Source organism: Colletotrichum aenigma (genome assembly GCF_013390185.1).
Source record: "Colletotrichum aenigma strain Cg56 chromosome Unknown KSG_Cg56_contig02, whole genome shotgun sequence".
In the NCBI taxonomy this organism is placed as follows: Eukaryota; Fungi; Ascomycota; class Sordariomycetes; order Glomerellales; family Glomerellaceae; genus Colletotrichum; species Colletotrichum aenigma.
The window spans coordinates 6,752,792-6,769,924 of NW_023500908.1; the positions used below are offsets into that span (position 1 = coordinate 6,752,792).

Below are 17,133 nucleotides of genomic sequence, written 5' to 3' on the forward strand. Positions count from 1 at the left end.
CTCTGTTCCACCAAACTTCGGTTAGGAAGGAAAGGCTGAACTGGTGGAAAGAGAGCGTGACTTCCCTGAAGTGGAAAAGAAGCCCTCCCAAATTTCCAGGAAAGCGCGTCCAGTTTGCGCAACCTGTGCCTTCCCTTAAAACCGAACGTCGCGGGTGTCTTCCGCTCGCGCCCACAACGCTCGGTCTCAAATTCATCTTTTTCAATTTTTCCCATCCACATCCACTTTATGGCGTCCTGCCCCGACACTGCTCTCGCCAATTTCTCTGCGGGGCATTTCCTTCAATAGCCTCCTCCCTTGCCTTCTCTTCTGATTGCTACAACTCTCGAATCATTTCCAGTCTCCCCAATTTTGCTCGCAACTGTCAGTCTGGGCTGCGTCCTCGCAGGCAATGCCGCCTCCCAAGCGTCAACGAGTCAAGGAGGAGTCTGACTCTTCAGACTACGAAGAATCGGAATACGGCGTTGAGAGCGACGAAGAAGATCATCACGACAGTGTTGCGGCGGGTACTCACACGCTCGGCTTGAGCCAGGATTACGTCCCGTCCTGGACTGAAGCTGATGCATTTCGGGAATGGTACCAGAATTGGTGAGTCCGGGTCCTGGCAGTCAAGTGTTTCCCGTTGTACTTTTGCTGAATCGACTGCAGGAAGGATTCCATCATTCAGACATTCAATGTCAATCCCAGGCCATTCATTTTAGAGCAAAAGACGACAGACTCCGACATCCAGATTACCATCCACCGCACAGTCCAGAAAGGTGCAGATCAGCCTGAAAGGCTGAAAGGGAGCTTCTTGGCTACATCAGGTTCATCAAACAAACCGGCACTTTGGAGCTCGCCAACTTCAGCGCTGCGCTGGACCCGCGCCACCTCAGCCTCGGAGGGACCACCAAGCGAGATGATTCCAAGTCTGCCGGCACCCATGGGGAGGGTTTCGAAGTTGCCGCTCTAGTGATGACACGAAACAACCGCATGGTTCATATCGAATCGTCCTCTGCCTATTGGAAATTTGGGTTTCTAGGCACCAGCAAAGACAAGTTCTCCTGCCAGATTACCAAGCCGGCGACGTCAACAATCAAGGAGCGCCGCGATGCTCTCTTGTCCGAAACTCGCAACGGGCGAGCTAGAACAACCCTTACCTCCTATATTCACCGGGACGTCATCGTCAGAATTTCCACGCCAAACTGTCACAAAGCCATCACAGCAAAGGACTTCTGGGATTGGAGTTCAGTCGCGATAGATCTTCATTGTCCATCTCCAGAGAAGATCATCCGCACGGAGCATGGCGATTAACTAATAGGTCCCACATTCGCAGGTCGCATCTACCTCAAAGGCCTTCGAGTATCCTCCCATGAATCGGATTTCGCCACTTATTCTTATGGTTACGACTTTGCCAGTGGACGCATCAATCGTGATCGAAAGCGTAAGATGAATCAAAAAGAGGAAGCGAGAATTGTCGCCAGCATCTGGGAATTGGCTGTGGCCGAGCGACCGGACTTGACCAAAGAGTACATCAGGTTGTTCAGCGTCATTTTCAGCCTAGATGTTGCGTTTGCGGATACGGTGATGTCGAAGAAGATGGCTGAGCATGTGTGGCAATATCTTCTCAAGGACGCACCGGACTGCTTCTTTTACGCCAATGACCCAGATTCGCAGTCGAATGTAGCGCACCAGGTCAATCATTCTTTCTTCCTACCTTGCATTTCTAAACAGCCAATGAGCGCGAATAGGTTTATCTAATCAACGAAGACCTGAATAAACAGGCAAGAATTCTCCCGAGAGAGCTTTGGAAAACTTTGAGAAAATTCAAACTTCCACGCACCCCGAAGGAGCACATCGATCACAAGTTCCTGTCATCTGAGGCGATCACCCTACCGGCAGACCTATTTGCCATCTCCATCGATCGAATGCTCCAGGCAGCCATGCAGCTGGATTATCGACTCAAAAAGTATCTTGTCACGTACGTCAAAAGCGATCACAGTAGCATTGACGTCCGACAAAATTTGTCCGACTCGCGCCTCTTCATTCACGAAAAGTGGCTGCGCTTCGATGCAGCACACCAGGACATTTCTTGTGACATTTCCGATATGAGCAAAGCCAAACGCAAGCAGGCAGACGTGTTCGCTTGTGACCACGTTGTGGAGGACCTTTTTGATATTGTTCTCAGGACGGTCATGGGCGCAACGGATTCTGATGCACTGAGAATCGCCAATATTCGATCAAAGGCCAGGCGCCTGTTCCGCCAGACACCAAGAGACATACAGATTCACGTTGGCTCGTTGCCTGGTCAGCTAAGGGTTTCCTGGGCATGCAACGATCCGGGTATCATTTCGAAGCATCATGGAGACGACATTGACTTCCAAGTTCGCCTCCATCGAGATGATTCATGCCGAACTAAGGAGCATACTCTCGTGCTCACCTGGAGTAAGTCCCGTCCATGGGTATGTCTGATTAGATATTGACCATGACCAAAGATACTCGAAAAGCATTCCGAAATCGAAAAGCACCCCGAGATTCATGCTCTTGTCCTATGCTAAAGGCTCCACTGTCTGCATGCTCCGCTACCTTCGACGGCCTCGATCCCCAGCAAAAGTATTTTCCAATGGTTGCTCGCGACAAGAGAGGGGCCTTCTTTGGACTTGCGCCGCCTTCTATAGCTCCTATGAGGGGGCCGGACCACGATGGCGGGACCGAAGAATTGCAGGAGGACGATGGCGGCGCCAATCCAAAGCCTGCTGCATCAACGCCCAGTTCTAAAGAGTGGATCAAAGATCAAGAGACGTGGCGCGAGTGGCATGCAGAAGATCTTCCGACTAAGATATCTGGCATGTTTTCAACGCGCAATGCATGTAAATGCGATGTGAGTGGTCTGGTTGCGGGCGATCCTAGCTGGAAGCTAATAACAAATGCAGGTCGCGGACACCCCTGGCGAAACCAGTTTCGAGAGTCGACGACTCAATTTCACCTTTGAAAAAGACCAATACGTCAAGATAAAAGACATCTCAAGGAGCTTTGGGACATACATTGCTCTGGTACATGATGTTTCGCCTGGTAAAGCCAACTGCTTAAACACGCCGCACCTGCTCATCACGAAGTACTCCTCTTTCGATCACACGAAGTTATTGTGGGACTCGAAAACCTCACTGAATGATTGCGAGAAGAACGGGCACAAAGAACTGCTTCTTCACTGCACTGATACCAAGAACATGGGTACTTTGCCTGACAGTGAGGTTGTTCAGATTGACGATATTGAATGGTTGGAACCAACGGGACCCAATTTCTATATCACACACTGTGTTCAACGTCCCGGTTAGACCCCCTTCCCCATGTTATCTGTGACCACTTTCTTACAGATATGTTAGATGATCTTGATGCTGACGAGTTCTTCTGCCGATTCGCTCGATCTGTGTATGATGACTTTCTCACCATGCTCCCAATCTCACCACATCTCTTAGCACCACGTCATCGACGCAAGATGCGCGGATTTCCAGATGCCTCCCCTGGTTGGGTCACGGACCTTACTCCTGATGTTCTTGGTCCGATGGAAGGATTCTCATCCGCCGGGTTCCTTCCTTTTGCCGCTTTTGGGTTCGACGAAAAGCGACATGCAACATGGAAGGTATGGTTCAAATCACACGCCTCGTTTACCCAGCAAGCGGTTTACTGACAGCTTCAGGTTCGCCATCCAACATGCCCTGTATTTGACGGATGCTTCCCACACATTGTCGAAGACATCGACAAAGGCAGGGTGCCTGGCCTTTTGTGGCCGTCGAGTAACGCGCCCATGACATTGCTAGCATCCGTCAAGAACGTCAACTTTGCATTGAGCGAGGAAAACAAGGTGATGCCCTCGGTGGAAAGCTTTCTTGGCCAGTTGTCTATGGCGGAGCATGCCTTCGAGTCCGGGCATCCTGACTTCACCGTCATACAATTGCCCCCTGCAACACTCCATCCGCTGACTGTCGATCGATTGTGCAAGAGCGTTGTCTATTTCCTCGAGAAGTACAATGCAATCCGAGTCGACGCATCGTCGGTTCAGAACCATAACGTTCTCCAAACCCGACGGCTTCTGACGATGATTGTGTCTCCACATCATGGAATAGCAGCTGTTCCAATGACCCAAGCACATCAGCAAAGCAGCTTCGCTGGACAGGAAGCTCACGCAATCACGCGAGATATCGCCGAGCTATCCTTTTGCAACTCTCGAGCAACAGGAACTGGAATTCTATGCTCGCTCCCTTCCGGTATTTCTCAAGATAGAGGCGCTCCGAAGCTCCCATGTTATAACCACGCCACCGGTTTCACACTTACTGAAGGAGAGACACAAGTAGTCGATTTGGGGCTCAAAAATATCGACTTCGTCACGTACAGCAACCGCGGCCTTGTTCATCCAGGTAAACAGCTCTCCCGTTTTACGAAATCAGGAAACACACAAGCTAACTGTTTATGAAGTTCGTGAGGACTCGCTAACAGTCCGTGAATTTGCGAGAGTGCAAGGATTTCCCGACGACTTCGTGTTCTATGGCTCCGGGGAGGATCAGTATGACCAAGTTACGTTGGCACAGCCACCACCAGTGGCCAGAGCGGCTGCAGAGTGCATCAAAACGGTCATTCTGCGATCTAAAGCAGTCAAGCTTGGCGATGACAACAGGACTGCGCGGCAGAACAAGCGACGTAGACAGGATGACGAGGAGTAGGGTGTGATCAGGCGGAGGAATCAGTCAATTTGCTTGTGTGATGAAGCAGGAGACGTGCCCATGAGTATCTGGGGTTTCGATGTTGCTTTCCGTTCGATTAGCTATTCAATGGTATTTCCTATTTAGAAAGCACCTCAGCCCGCAGTTTAATATCCTCGAAACGACATCCGACGGCACAGCGCAGCTTGTGGGGACTCGGTTCTCCGGGGCTCGGTAGCGGATCCGAACCGAACCGAATGAACCGGGGTTCCCACACCGAATTCTCGTCAATCATTGAGTCGACGCGATAATGGGCAGTTTTCCCTCCACGAGTTCGAACGCGTCGTGAAAGATTTTCTCCAGCAGTCTCCTAATTTCGATCTCGAGTGAAGACTGTCGTTCTCGTTCTTTCGCTCTCACCTTTACCTCTCGGTAGCGATGGAGAACACGACCGCTCCACCCGTGGATCAACTCGACGAAAAGCACCAACGATCCGAGTCGCCGTCACAGACCGCCATTGAAAATGACGAGGGGCCTCTTCCACCCCTGGCACCCGCTACGACAACGGCATCCTACGTCCCCCCGCCGCTGCCACCATGGCGCCGCAAGGCAATAATGCTCGCCCTTTGCCTAACTCTTCTCCTCTCGGCTCTTGACATCACGATCATCGCCACTGCCCTTCCGACAATCGCATCGACGCTGCACGCCTCGGCCGCCCAGTATGCCTGGGTGGGTAGCTCCTACACGCTTTCCAGCACAGCATCTACGCCAGTATGGGCCAAGATGTCAGACATTTTCGGGCGGAAGGGGACCATCATGGCTGCGGCGGCGACGTTCATGGCAGGAAGTCTCGTTGCGGCGCTGGCTGGCTCGATCTCTGTCTTGATTGCCGGAAGGACGATTCAAGGACTGGGAGGTGGAGGCTCGTTGGTGCTTGTCACGATTGTGATTGGAGATCTGTTCAAGTTGGAGGAAAGGGCGAAGTATTATGGGATGACGGGCATCGTTTATGGCATCGCGAGTGCCGTCGGGCCAGTGCTCGGCGGAGTGTTTACCCAGACTATTGGTTGGAGATGGTGTTGTGAGTGTTTCCTGATTTCATCTGCTTTCTCGGGGCATGTTGCTAACCCAGTACAGTCTACATCAATCTCCCCTTCGACGGAATCGCCCTCATAGTCCTCTTCTTCGTCCTCAAAGTCGAAACTCCGAAAGAACCTTTCATGACCGGCCTACGCGAACTCGACTGGACTGGCTTCGCCCTCATTATCGGTGGAACGATTTGCTTTTTATACGGCCTCGAGACAGGCGCGGGCGGGCTGCTGCCATGGGACTCGGCGCAGGTAATTTGCCTTATCCTCTTCGGCGTCGTGATTCTCGCCCTCTTCATGGTCTGGGAAGCCCGCTTTGCCTCGAGCCCAATCATCCCGTTCCGCATCTTCCAAAAGATCACCAATGTCGCGGCTTTTACATTCTCATGCATACACAGCTTCGTTTTCATCTCCTACGACTACTTCCTCCCGCTGTACTTCCAGGTCGTCCTGGGTTTCCCCCCAATTATTGCTGGTATCTCGCTCTTTCCGCTCCTGATCCCGCTCACCGTCATGACGATGCTGGGCGGCCTGTTCACGCGAAAAACGGGCAACTACGTCGTCCCCATCTTCCTCGGCGCCACGCTCATGACGCTCGGAAATGGGCTCTTCATCACCTTCGGCACGACCCCGGACTGGGCCAAGATTGTCTGCTTCCAGATCATCACCGGCATTGGCGCGGGTGTGCTCTTCCAGAGCCCGATGATCGCTATCCAGACGCACACCCACCAGAAGGATATGGCAGCCGCCATGTCTTCTTTCACGTTCTTCAGGTCGCTCTTCTCGTCCATGTCGGTGGTCATTGGGACGGTGCTGCTGCAACGGAACCTGGGAGGAGGAGGGTTGACGGCGCTTCACTCGGATGAAACATCTTTGCAGACGGAAGGCACAGGGAAGGAAGATTATATCGCTGCTTTGCATATCATGTGGGCTTTCTTTACTGGTGTTGCTGGGTGCATGATCGTTGCTGCTTGTTTTATCAAGCCGAAGCCGAAGAAGCCGTCCGTGGCGTCGGCGCCATAGTCTCGAATTTCCGCGTATTACATGTATAGACCTAGAAACACGCAAAAAATCAGCTGTCCACAAGCATTTCTATTTGCTCTATTTACCTTGAAGCCTTAAACACCTGTGTATTAGCGTTTCCAGCCCGAACCATGCATGGGTGTACAGGGTCGCCGAAGATCGGGCATGTGATTTAAAGAACGCCTATTCTTCAAACCCACGACCCGCCCAATCACAGGTTGTCAACTACTGAAAGGAAATTCTATGAGCCTCAAAGTCCTCTAAATATAGCAAAAAACAGTTTTCATATTGCACTTGTTTTCATGAACGGCTCAGCTAACCAAAACCTTCGTGTGTCAGTTGCCATCGCCGAATAACAGCGTCCACCTTTCGTGTCTTCGAATTCCAAAGTGAAAGTGGTCACAATAAGCATTGGATCAACGATAAAACTGGAAGCAGAGTTAGGGTAGGTATTTCGGCTTCCTGATTCATGATTGTGTGACGACATTGGAGTTTTCTGTCGCACCAAACAAGCTGGGTTCTTGAATCTTCCAAACCCCTTGTCGGACTATGCGCCTTTCTCACCCCTAGGTAAGTGTATATTCAATCTCAAACTCCAATGAATTCTCATCAGCAACAGTACAACCGCCTCACCTTAACGCGTGAGGGAAAGGGCTGCAGCGGAAACACGAAAGTTCGATATCAGTCTTTCCGTGTACCTTCCTTCAGCCACCATCCTTTTCTCGGTCAACGCTGGACCTCCCCTTTCACACCTTGCAACAAGACCCCGTTCCTTGAAAAGCGGCATCCAATTCAATAGGGACCTTAGTGGGTCACGGTGTTTGCTGACCATGTTTGTTACAGTTTGCTCTCGTCGGTTAACCGCAGCGTCAAACTGGCCCACTTTTCCTCTCACCTCAAGTTTAGCATAGGTCCTCCTCGCCAACCTCTCAAAGACAAATAAATGTTCAGACCCAGAACAGCTTTTCGATTTCACAACGAGTGCCATTTTGCGCGGCGCGCCTTCCAAAACGCCGTGCAGAAGTCTTGTTCAGGAGCGCCCAGAATATGTCATCTCCCTACGAATCCGTTTCCGATGACAGTCAACAACCCACAACCGATCCGATGTCATCCTCACCAGATCCATACGAGGCCTCCTCCGATGAGGAGGATGACCACCGAAGTCCTCAGATGGCAGGCACGCACTCACTGGGGCTGAACAAGAATTATGTCTTGTCTTGGAGACGACTGCACGCGTTTCGCGAGTTCATCCAAAATTGGTCAGAGATTCTGATGTACTTGCCTGCTCGACGCGAATGCTGATATCCACATAGGAAGGACGGTATCATCGCGGCGTTTGACATGGATCCCCGATCTTTCTTGCCGGTCTGGGACGAAACAATGCCTGGAGTAATCCGCATCACAGTGCACCGCAACATCGAAGGTCAACGAGAGCTCGTCGGCTTCATCGTTCATAAAGCCAAGACAGGCACAGTCGAGATAGCCAACTTCAACGCCAACCTTTCTATGGATGATTTGAGTATCGGCGGCTCAACGAAGAGGAACAATGATAAGTTCGCTGGCGTTCATGGTGAAGGATTCAAGGTTGCAGCCCTCGTCATGGTCAGATCTGGGATCCCAGTGCGCATCCAATCCACATCTGCAAATTGGAATTTCGGATTCAACGGAGTCACCAAAGATCGATTCTATTGCAAGATTTCCAAGCCTCATACAAAGCATGTTGATTGTGAGACGGCCTCGCTTTCACAGCAGACAATGGGAGGAACGCTGCGATCCGATCTGGTGTCGTACTCTTCCATGGACGTGACGATTCAGCTCTCCCATCCAGCAACGGGTAGAGGCTACCGCAAGCCCATCACTGCAGAAGAGTTCCGCGGCTGGACGACTGTGTCGCTTGAGTTGAGAAACCCCGATCCCGACAAAATGATCCGAACGCAGCACGGGGACCTAGTCCTCGATGAGAGGTTTGCAGGACAAATCTACTTGAAGGGGTTCAAAGTGAGCGCCCCTACTCTTGGCAGCAAATCTTACAGATTCTGCTACAACTTTGCGACTGGAAAGCTTGGTCGTGACCGGGAGAGAATGACGTCTCACGAGAAAGAGGCGGAAACGCTGGCCAATATCTGGGAGACAGCGGTGGCAGGCGACCATGGCAACCTCGTGCAGCGTTACGTCGAGCTTTTCAGTGAAGACTGTGTTGACATCATCTCTGCTGAGAAGGCGTCCAGAATCTTGGCCCGACGCATCTGGGCCTGGCTGAGAACTAGTCAACCAGGCACATTTTATTTTTCGGAAGGCTCCGATTCTAAGCATGAAGGTGGTCATCAGGTGAGAAGGTCATGGTACCAGAGCGAAATGAAGACAGATTGCTGATGAATGATTTATCATAGGTTGACATTATTCTGAACGATATCAAGAAGCAGCCTCGAAAGCTGGCCAAAGAGCTGTGGCGACTTCTTGTAAAGTACGACTGCGCCCGAACCCCCCAGCAGGAACGAATCAGTCTGTTCTCGTCATTCCAGCCTGTTGAGAATGTGTTTGGCTACTTCGGTCTTAACATCTCACGTATACTGAAGTCAGTTCTGGCAATGGATACAGCACTTTCTGGAATTCGGCTCCAATTCGTACAAGGTGCTGACACCACCATCGACCTTCACTTTGACCCGAAGAGTGGGGTGCTTCAGATCAATCATAGATGGCTCAATTTTGAAGCCGTTCATGTCGAAACTCCATGCGAGTTCTTTGAGATCGCGAAGCATGATGACGTTGACGATATTTTCTACTGCGACCATGTGGTAGAAGATTTGCTTGAGCTTGCCATGAACCATGTACGGGACTATGTCGACATTTCTCCTTCTAAAGCCATCGAGCTACGACACCAGGCTCGGGAGTACATTCGGCAGACCCCCAGAGGCGTCCAAGTTTCAACGACTTCCAAGGCTGGCGAGCTTCAAGTCCACTGGGTCCGAAACAACTATGAGATGGTGTCCAGGAAATACCTCGAGAAGAAGGTCTGCAACGTCAAACTCCATAGTCTCAGCACTTGTGAGACAAGACGTCAAGACCTCATAAAAAAACACTGGTATGTTGCACACTATTCTTGCCTCTACAGCTAATTATAAATCGCACATAGAACACCTGTCTAGTCCCAGGTGCGAATGCCCTTCGACGACAGTCCCACTGTCGCAAAGCTGCGTCCTCTTTGCAAATCTCGACCCAAATGAGGACTACTTTCCGGTGGTTTGGCGTGAAGGAGAGACTGCGTTCACTGCGTTTCCTCCTCAATGCGTATGCCCCCTGGATAGATCCGAGCCTATTACGCCTCCAAGCGGTCGCTCTCATTCCGTGAGCGTGGAGACGGAGTCTGACATTGATATATTGATGAAAACGGACTCTGCATACGACAACGAATCGTCAGAGATAGACATTTACTCAGAACGAGACGTTTACTCAGAGGGAGACATTTACCCGGGGCAAGATATTTACTCGGAGCCAGACATTTACTCAGCTACACCACAGGCTCGTGACGACCCGCCGGTGGAAGAGGGCCTTGATAGAGGAATGGAAGCTCGTGAAGAGGCCATCTCTGAACATATCTGGCAGAATGAGGAGTTTCCTCAGCTTCGTTCAATTGTTCTCACTCCACGAACATTGTGCCGCTGCGAGGTGAGTACAAGCAGAGGAAACACATTTGGCCTAGGGAAATGACAAGGATATGTTTCTTGAATCTAGCCTTTACGACAGTCGTCTTGACATTGAGTTCGAAAAAGACCGATACTATGAAATCCGAGACAGTTCTCAGTGTTATCCCGATTACATCGCTTGGGTCCACGACGTTCACGACGAGAGCGCTGGATGTGTCCAAGAACATCATTTGAGCGTCACCAGGTTCTCGATTCTTCGGCAAGAGCACCTGTTCCGGGGCGGAAGGAAACTGGATGAGAGCGCCGAGATTGGCGATTTGATGCTGCACTTCTCGTCCGTACAAAATATGGGAGAACAGAGCGACGCCGAGGTTATCATGATCAAGGACATCACATTTGCCAAGGCCCTCAGCACGAGCTTCAGAGTCAGGTATCGCCCTGTTTGTCACACACATTCATGCGTCCCAGCCAACGTGGACGGATCCTCGATGACAGATGAAGACGCCAAGAAGGAGTTGTCTTGCCGCTTTGCTAGGTCAGTGATCGATGAAACCGTCACGATCACACCCATCATCCCGAAGCGCCTAGCCCGTGAGGAACGGCCAGAGCGAAAGGGATTCTCAAGCTCATCCCCAGTCAGTGTCTTCGATTTCACCCCGAACGTTCTTGGCCCATTGGAAGGCTTTGCCGAGGCGGGATTCAATTCATTCGCAGCTGTTGGGTTTGATCCAGAGCACAGCATCAGTTGGAAAGTGCGTACAAATTAATTTCTATATGTGGAAAAGGCCCGCCTAACTTGTCAATCTAGGTGCGCTATCCAAATTGCCCCGTTTTTGATGGTTCTCCTCAGCAGCTCTTCAATGACTTGAGCTCTGGAACTCTGGATACCCCCCACTTGCTGACAGGAGACCCGATCAAAGTTTCCTTAGTGGCAGGACGGAACACTGACCGATGCTCAAAGCCCAGGATTGAACCCGAGCTCAAGGAGAGCTTTGTCGATCGACTTGACATCATGGACTCCATCACGAAATCAAACTTTGATCCGGACTTTCAAGTGCTTCAGATGCCACCTGGGGTATTTCACCCCAATGTTTTTGAACGGTTCTCGTCCACAATCTTTCAACTTCTCGAAAAGGGTGAGACCGTATGTGTCAACATCTCATCACTGCAAAGTTTCGGCTGCGTCCGTCAGCGGTACCTGGTGAATACCGTTGCCTCGCGGTTTCCTGGCTTGGCCGGCGTACCCATCAAGCTCGCAGCCCATCGAACTGAGGATGACGAGTTCACGCACATAACCGATCTCATCAAAGACCTGAGCTTCCTCAACCCGAGGCAGACGGAATCTTCAGAGGAGGTGAGAGGCCAGTTCATATGCTTCCCATCTGGGGAATGGGGGGGCAGCAACGTGTCACCAAGTTACGTCTACAACCACAACACCAACATCAGGCGTTCGGAGATCGAAAGCCTTCGTATATCTCCGTCCTTCAATCTCAGCCACTTATCCCCTGAAGATGCAGGCGATTCTCAACGTCAGAGCTGCTTGACCGTTCTCGAGATCGCGAAAATCCAGCATTTCAAAGACGACTTTGTGTTCTACGGTTCGCCTCTCAAGCAGTTGAGGATGTTATAGCGGCCCAGCCTCCACCGGTGGCAAGAGCGATTGCAAACTGCATTGCAAAGTGCATCAAGTCCGTTGTTAAGAGATCCGGGGGGAGGGGTTACGGAAACAAGTCCGATGATAATGAGATCGGAGAAAGGTCCGAAGGGCAAAGGCCGAGCAAAAGACGCAGAGAAGATTAACGATTGATTGGGCTGGTGAATTCACAGGTAGATATCCACAGTGTAAAGTCAGAGGCAAATAAGATTAGGAAGCCCCATAAATAGAAGGTCTTCAGCGTGAGCTGTAATAGTAGCATTTAGAATTCACAAAAGTCAAACTACGAACAGAGTTGATGTCTTTCATTACTGCGCTAATACACTGATGCGTCTCCATGACTGCATCCTAATTTCTAATTGGGTATCTTGTTGTCATTCAATCATTCATCAGTAAGTGTTCGTTCGTCTCCTAACAAGTCCACCGTCTGCTTAAGCATGAAGAAAATTCTGACGCGTGTCTGAAACGCTTCGCAGGAAACTGGCCAACTGTCTACACAACTGTTAGCGGCTTGACCTTAAGCTCATAAAACGCATTACACTCGCTGACCTCGCCAAGACAAATGCAGTCTATGGATCATCTGACACTGCTCGCATGTATTGCGTGATACCCGAAGTTGCTCCAAAGGACGCATAGTAATTGACCATGTCTTTGTGTCATTCGTGGGGTCGCTCAACTGCTGTTGTAGTCGCCGCATCCGTCACTAGGCTCGTATTCAATGTTGATGATTTCGGTTGATTTGCGACGGCGAGGTCTTCCAGCCCATGACAGTTATTGCAGGAAGACATCCTGGTGAAGGCAAGTAGCTTGTTGAGAACGGCAAATTCCACTTTCAGCTTGATGCTGTATACCAGCGGTTTGCTTGTGGTTTGGAATACGAAAAAGTCCATGTATTCCAGCACACAGAGTGCGGTATCGAGGAGAAAAACGAGGACAAACATGGCGATAAGATAGCCGAGCAGGACTTTCGCTTCTCTCCCCTTGAATTCGAACAATGATTTGAAGTTGTGGAAGCCCATTCGCACGAAAATCGCGGTGATGATGGTCTCTTGTACGGTGAAGACCATGAGCGACACTTTTTCGAAGACGCTGAATCGCTTTGTCCACGCTGGTGTATCTATCCCTGACCAAACCAGCGAAAACAGGACGGTTTGCGGTATGTGTACCAAGAAAACCGTCGTGATAATCATTGCTAGGACCAGCTTTATCGTCAATCGGTTGTAGACCACCAAATGCAGCCGCGACCACATCACGACTGACTGCCCTGTAACCATCATGTACCACCCAATATGCGCAAATGACCCTGGTATCGGCGTCTTGTGTGGTTGGAGGAATCGGCCCAGGCCCCCACACGCGTGGAACAGAATCCCCGTGTTGGCGACCAGCATGCTCCAAAAATACCGGCCGCGTCGTCGTCGGAACGTCGTAAAGATGAGGACGTAAATCTCAATCGCGTTGTACATGCCCGCGGTCGCCAAGGCCGTGATGGCGATGCGGTCGGCCTCTGAAAGCTTGTCTCCGATGGCTCCCTGAACCTGCGCCATGATTCGAAGGTCGCGTGGCGATGGGGCATTCCCAATCGTACGGGACGGCGCGCGACGGCCGTTGTGGATCCTTTCTCTCGAACTTCCGTGGGGTGCGTCGGCCCCGTCTGTTCGTATCTTCGTTTTGTTTCGACGTTCGCGATCGAAAGGGAGTCGATTATCTGCCCCAGACGAACAATAATCTCCGAAACTGGGACGGCGGGGCCAAAGAGAAATACATTTAAGAACGAGGTCGGACCGTACTGACGGGCACGCGGGTTTCAGCTGCCATGCGTGCTTCCCACGTTGGAAGTTGTTCCCTTCCGAACACTGCATAAGGTTTTGGGTCAACGAGTCATTCGAATATCCTATGGCCTGTATCAATTAGGCCAACGGTCCGTCTCGGGATCGCTTTGTGATCCTTCGGACGGATCTAGGAGCGCCATGGTGCCTGTGCTAATGAGGGGATTAAGGGCGCAGTGTCTGAGCGGCGTAGATCTTGCATGTTTCCATCGAGGAATTGCCCTGCTCGGCAAGTTCCTGCCTTTTCGTCACAGATTTTATTGACACATTGCATTCATCGCGAGGTCTTCGCTTGCTACGCAGGGACACTTTATAAAAGACATTGCTCTCTTTCGGCCGAGATGAAAGCCCCACGGGCTTTGTTCGGCTTCGCTATTGGGACTTCTGCCAGCCACACCATCTTCCACCGGGTGTGGGTTGATGAAACTTGTCAATCACGGGACGGTGAGATCTGCCCAACGGACCAAGGTTTCCGACCATCCATTTCCCATTCGATGAGGTGCGCCAAGGACTTGGTAAAGGCTATTTAGAAGCTTTAAGCTCTTCGGGTCCCCAAAGGGCTTTCCCCTCCGGATGCTATCAAAGCGGAGTCAAAGTTCAATCTTGGAGAAGCCGGCTGCTCAGCTTCCTTGTAGCGAGGTTGTCTGCTGTGCTCGAAGTGGTGTCTTCTGTTTAATATCATAGCATGACTGATGCGTCTCATTCCACGTCTACGTCCCTGTTTCCGTTTTTCAAGCCTTTGGGTTTATAGATCGTTTTCTAGCTTCTGGAATCTAGCTTTTGGAATCTTGGTAGGTAGCTGAGAACCGGTTGGTTTCCATAGAAGAGGTTGCTTATAGACGCTCGGTCAAGAAGATGACCAGCTTGCCTTCTTCGCAATTAGTGATGTTGGTCGGATCAGTGTGCAGTCTCCCGCTGCGATGGTCTCATGGAAGGATAGAGCACAGTTTTTTAACTAGTGAGAGGTGCTCTAAGGAAATATCCATCGATTGGCGGATTAGTTCGAAGGTTGGAATCAAATGATAAGTGATGTTGCGGCACGAGGAAATTGGTTGATAAGAAGTCAAGCAAGTCAAAGTAGGTTTTCACGCAGGGAAAGTCTTCACTGGTTTCTTGGAATCGAAGTTACCAAATGCAGGTTTAACCAAAGTCTGACGCAGCTTTTCGTCCCAGAATTTAGTACTTGATGCTGCAGTAGCAAATGTCCCAGATGTGAATTAATCCCTATGCAAAAATTCGATGATATACCTGTCTTCTGCTCATTCTTCTTGTAGTATTGTTTCTGCTTGTGATTTATCCTGTGTACTGAACACATGTTCTATAATCTCACAGGGTTAGTAGCCTGAGCCGTTGGCAGAGGCTGTGACTCCTCTGTTGGTGAAGCCTCCTCCTCAACACAGCTTTGCTGATCGGAAAGCCCGCCGTAGAAGCTTTCTTGGTATGCAGCGTCTAACTGGCGTTGGAAGTTGGCGTCGACGAACGGCACCTCAGTCTTTTCGTACTTCACGTCAGATAGCGCTTAAAGAGCATTATCGGGAAGGGATTTCCACCCAATGACGTCCCTCCCATAAACCTTGTCCCCATCGGCGCCGGTGAAAGGTGCCATGGCATTGTCGTGAATTTGGATCTGAGGACGGGTGGGCATATCAACGCCAACGCCAGAAGACTTGAAAGTGATATCGCCAGCTTTTGCAACGCCCCATTTCAAGTGGTCGGTCGTGAATGAGACTCCAACTGGCCAGGCCGAGGTTGCATCGTCAACATCGCATCCCCAGCGGTTGATCCAAACAACAATACTAGCCCAATAGTGTTTGTGGCCGTTGTCGTCCCCTTTCGCCCACCGAACTTTAGGAAAGTAGTAGCTGTACATTATGCCCACTCGGTTCTGGCTGACACCGCGGCGGGCGTACACTTGACCGCCTTTGCCATCGCCACAGCCGTCTCTTCCACCTCCGGTCGGTCTTAAGCCAGCGCTTTTCTCCTAGATTAGCTTCTGGTAAAGCATATGGCATAGTGGTAATGCGGTGCTTACCCAAGATTTCCGCTGCTATCTACAGCTGCGTAAGGGTCGCAACCTCCCGAGACATAGAGATTGGGGTTGAAGCGAAGTTCGAGCTGGCCATCGAATCCCGGCGACGCGTTTTGTGTGAAAGGCACAACCTTGTCGTGGTCGATCCAGTTGTGACTACCGGCATCGTCGCCAGCACGTGGTAATACAGACGATGTCACGCACCTGAGAAGGAGGAGACATCCAAGAAGCGGTTGACAGTTTCGGAACATCATTGTGTTGTCAGAAGTAGTCAAACTGAGGTTGAAGAGAGGTCTGATCTTGCCAGGCTTGGATTGAGTTACGGTCTACTTATGTCTCAAAGAGTAGTTCTCGTCGACGGCTATGCCCAGGAGGTGTGATGCTGTCGCCAAGCGTAGTGAAATTGCCAGCCTCGCTGCACAGTCGTGACTTATTATTGATAACTATTCGGGTAAAAGCAATAGGGTTCGAAGTTCTGTGATTGCGATCCAGTCTCGCTACAACTTGCGTTGATTTCATCGTGTCATCAGAATTATTTATCCCGCAGCTGTTCGCAGTCTCAACACGTTCCGGTTGGGCTTTCAACACCTCTTTGACTCGTCTCAATTTCCATGAGACTTACATGAATCTATTTTGAGTTGTTGGTATCTCTAGATGTTCATCCCATTCATTGCATCTGTTTTCTTTTTTCTGTGTTGTGGCTAGGTCATTGACTCAGATCCCTGACTTCTATTAACACAGACTGCACCCCCAATAGATCCCATCCGCTCCCCATGTCCCACGCATAAGCCACACCCGGAGAGGAAAAGGAACACTCCGGAGGCCGATGCCGAAGAGCATGCCAAGGTAAAGACATTGATCAGTAAGCGATTGCGTTGTAGTGGCTGACTCGCAGTTGATGCTCGTCATGTACATAATTAGGTGTGCTGATATTGTTGTGTTTCGCGCTAGGCTGGAAGTCCTCGATTGCGTGCTTCTTCTACTCCCTCCGACCCGGTACCCACCTTTTGCGTCGCGCACCTTTCTATAGCAGACACAGGTAGGGGATGCACTTTTTCTTGAAGAAACTAGCGATGAGAGGTAGACAAGGGAGACCTCCACCATCCTTCTTCCCTTCTGACTTTTCTTTCGCAGTTTGCCGCCTGGAGGCGCACCTTTTTGACTGCCGTATGACTCTGACATGGAAATAAAAA

General features: G+C 50.7%; 5 protein-coding genes across 5 annotated transcripts; 3 read left to right on the top strand and 2 right to left on the bottom strand.

The window, feature by feature from the left end:
- Positions 1-391: 391 nt before the first annotated feature.
- Positions 392-4,697, top strand: CGCA056_v003841 (putative modification methylase; the record flags this gene model as incomplete). Its single annotated transcript, XM_037319097.1, has 9 exons — positions 392-588; positions 786-1,225; positions 1,316-1,662; positions 1,731-2,424; positions 2,475-2,860; positions 2,913-3,309; positions 3,363-3,619; positions 3,677-4,394; positions 4,453-4,697. 9 exons carry the CDS (start codon positions 392-394, stop codon positions 4,695-4,697), a joined length of 3,681 nt encoding a protein of 1,226 aa, XP_037182671.1.
- Positions 4,698-5,114: 417 nt separating this feature from the next.
- On the top strand, positions 5,115-6,787 carry dotC-3 (Efflux pump dotC; the record flags this gene model as incomplete). Its single annotated transcript, XM_037319098.1, has 2 exons — positions 5,115-5,757; positions 5,814-6,787. The coding sequence occupies 2 exons, from the start codon at positions 5,115-5,117 to the stop codon at positions 6,785-6,787; spliced, it is 1,617 nt and encodes a 538-aa protein (XP_037182668.1).
- A 1,047-nt stretch (positions 6,788-7,834) lies between these two features.
- CGCA056_v003843 (uncharacterized protein) lies at positions 7,835-12,061 on the top strand (the record flags this gene model as incomplete). Its single annotated transcript, XM_037319099.1, has 6 exons — positions 7,835-8,046; positions 8,101-9,115; positions 9,178-9,869; positions 9,940-10,453; positions 10,488-11,183; positions 11,240-12,061. 6 exons carry the CDS (start codon positions 7,835-7,837, stop codon positions 12,059-12,061), a joined length of 3,951 nt encoding a protein of 1,316 aa, XP_037182669.1.
- Positions 12,062-12,741: 680 nt separating this feature from the next.
- CGCA056_v003844 (uncharacterized protein) lies at positions 12,742-13,629 on the bottom strand (the record flags this gene model as incomplete). The annotated part of the gene is made up of 1 exon (XM_037319100.1): positions 12,742-13,629. The coding sequence occupies one exon, from the start codon at positions 13,627-13,629 to the stop codon at positions 12,742-12,744; it is 888 nt and encodes a 295-aa protein (XP_037182666.1).
- A 1,801-nt stretch (positions 13,630-15,430) lies between these two features.
- On the bottom strand, positions 15,431-16,194 carry CGCA056_v003845 (uncharacterized protein; the record flags this gene model as incomplete). The annotated part of the gene is made up of 2 exons (XM_037319101.1): positions 15,431-15,884; positions 15,944-16,194. The coding sequence occupies 2 exons, from the start codon at positions 16,192-16,194 to the stop codon at positions 15,431-15,433; spliced, it is 705 nt and encodes a 234-aa protein (XP_037182667.1).
- Between the last annotated feature and the right edge of the window lie 939 nt (positions 16,195-17,133).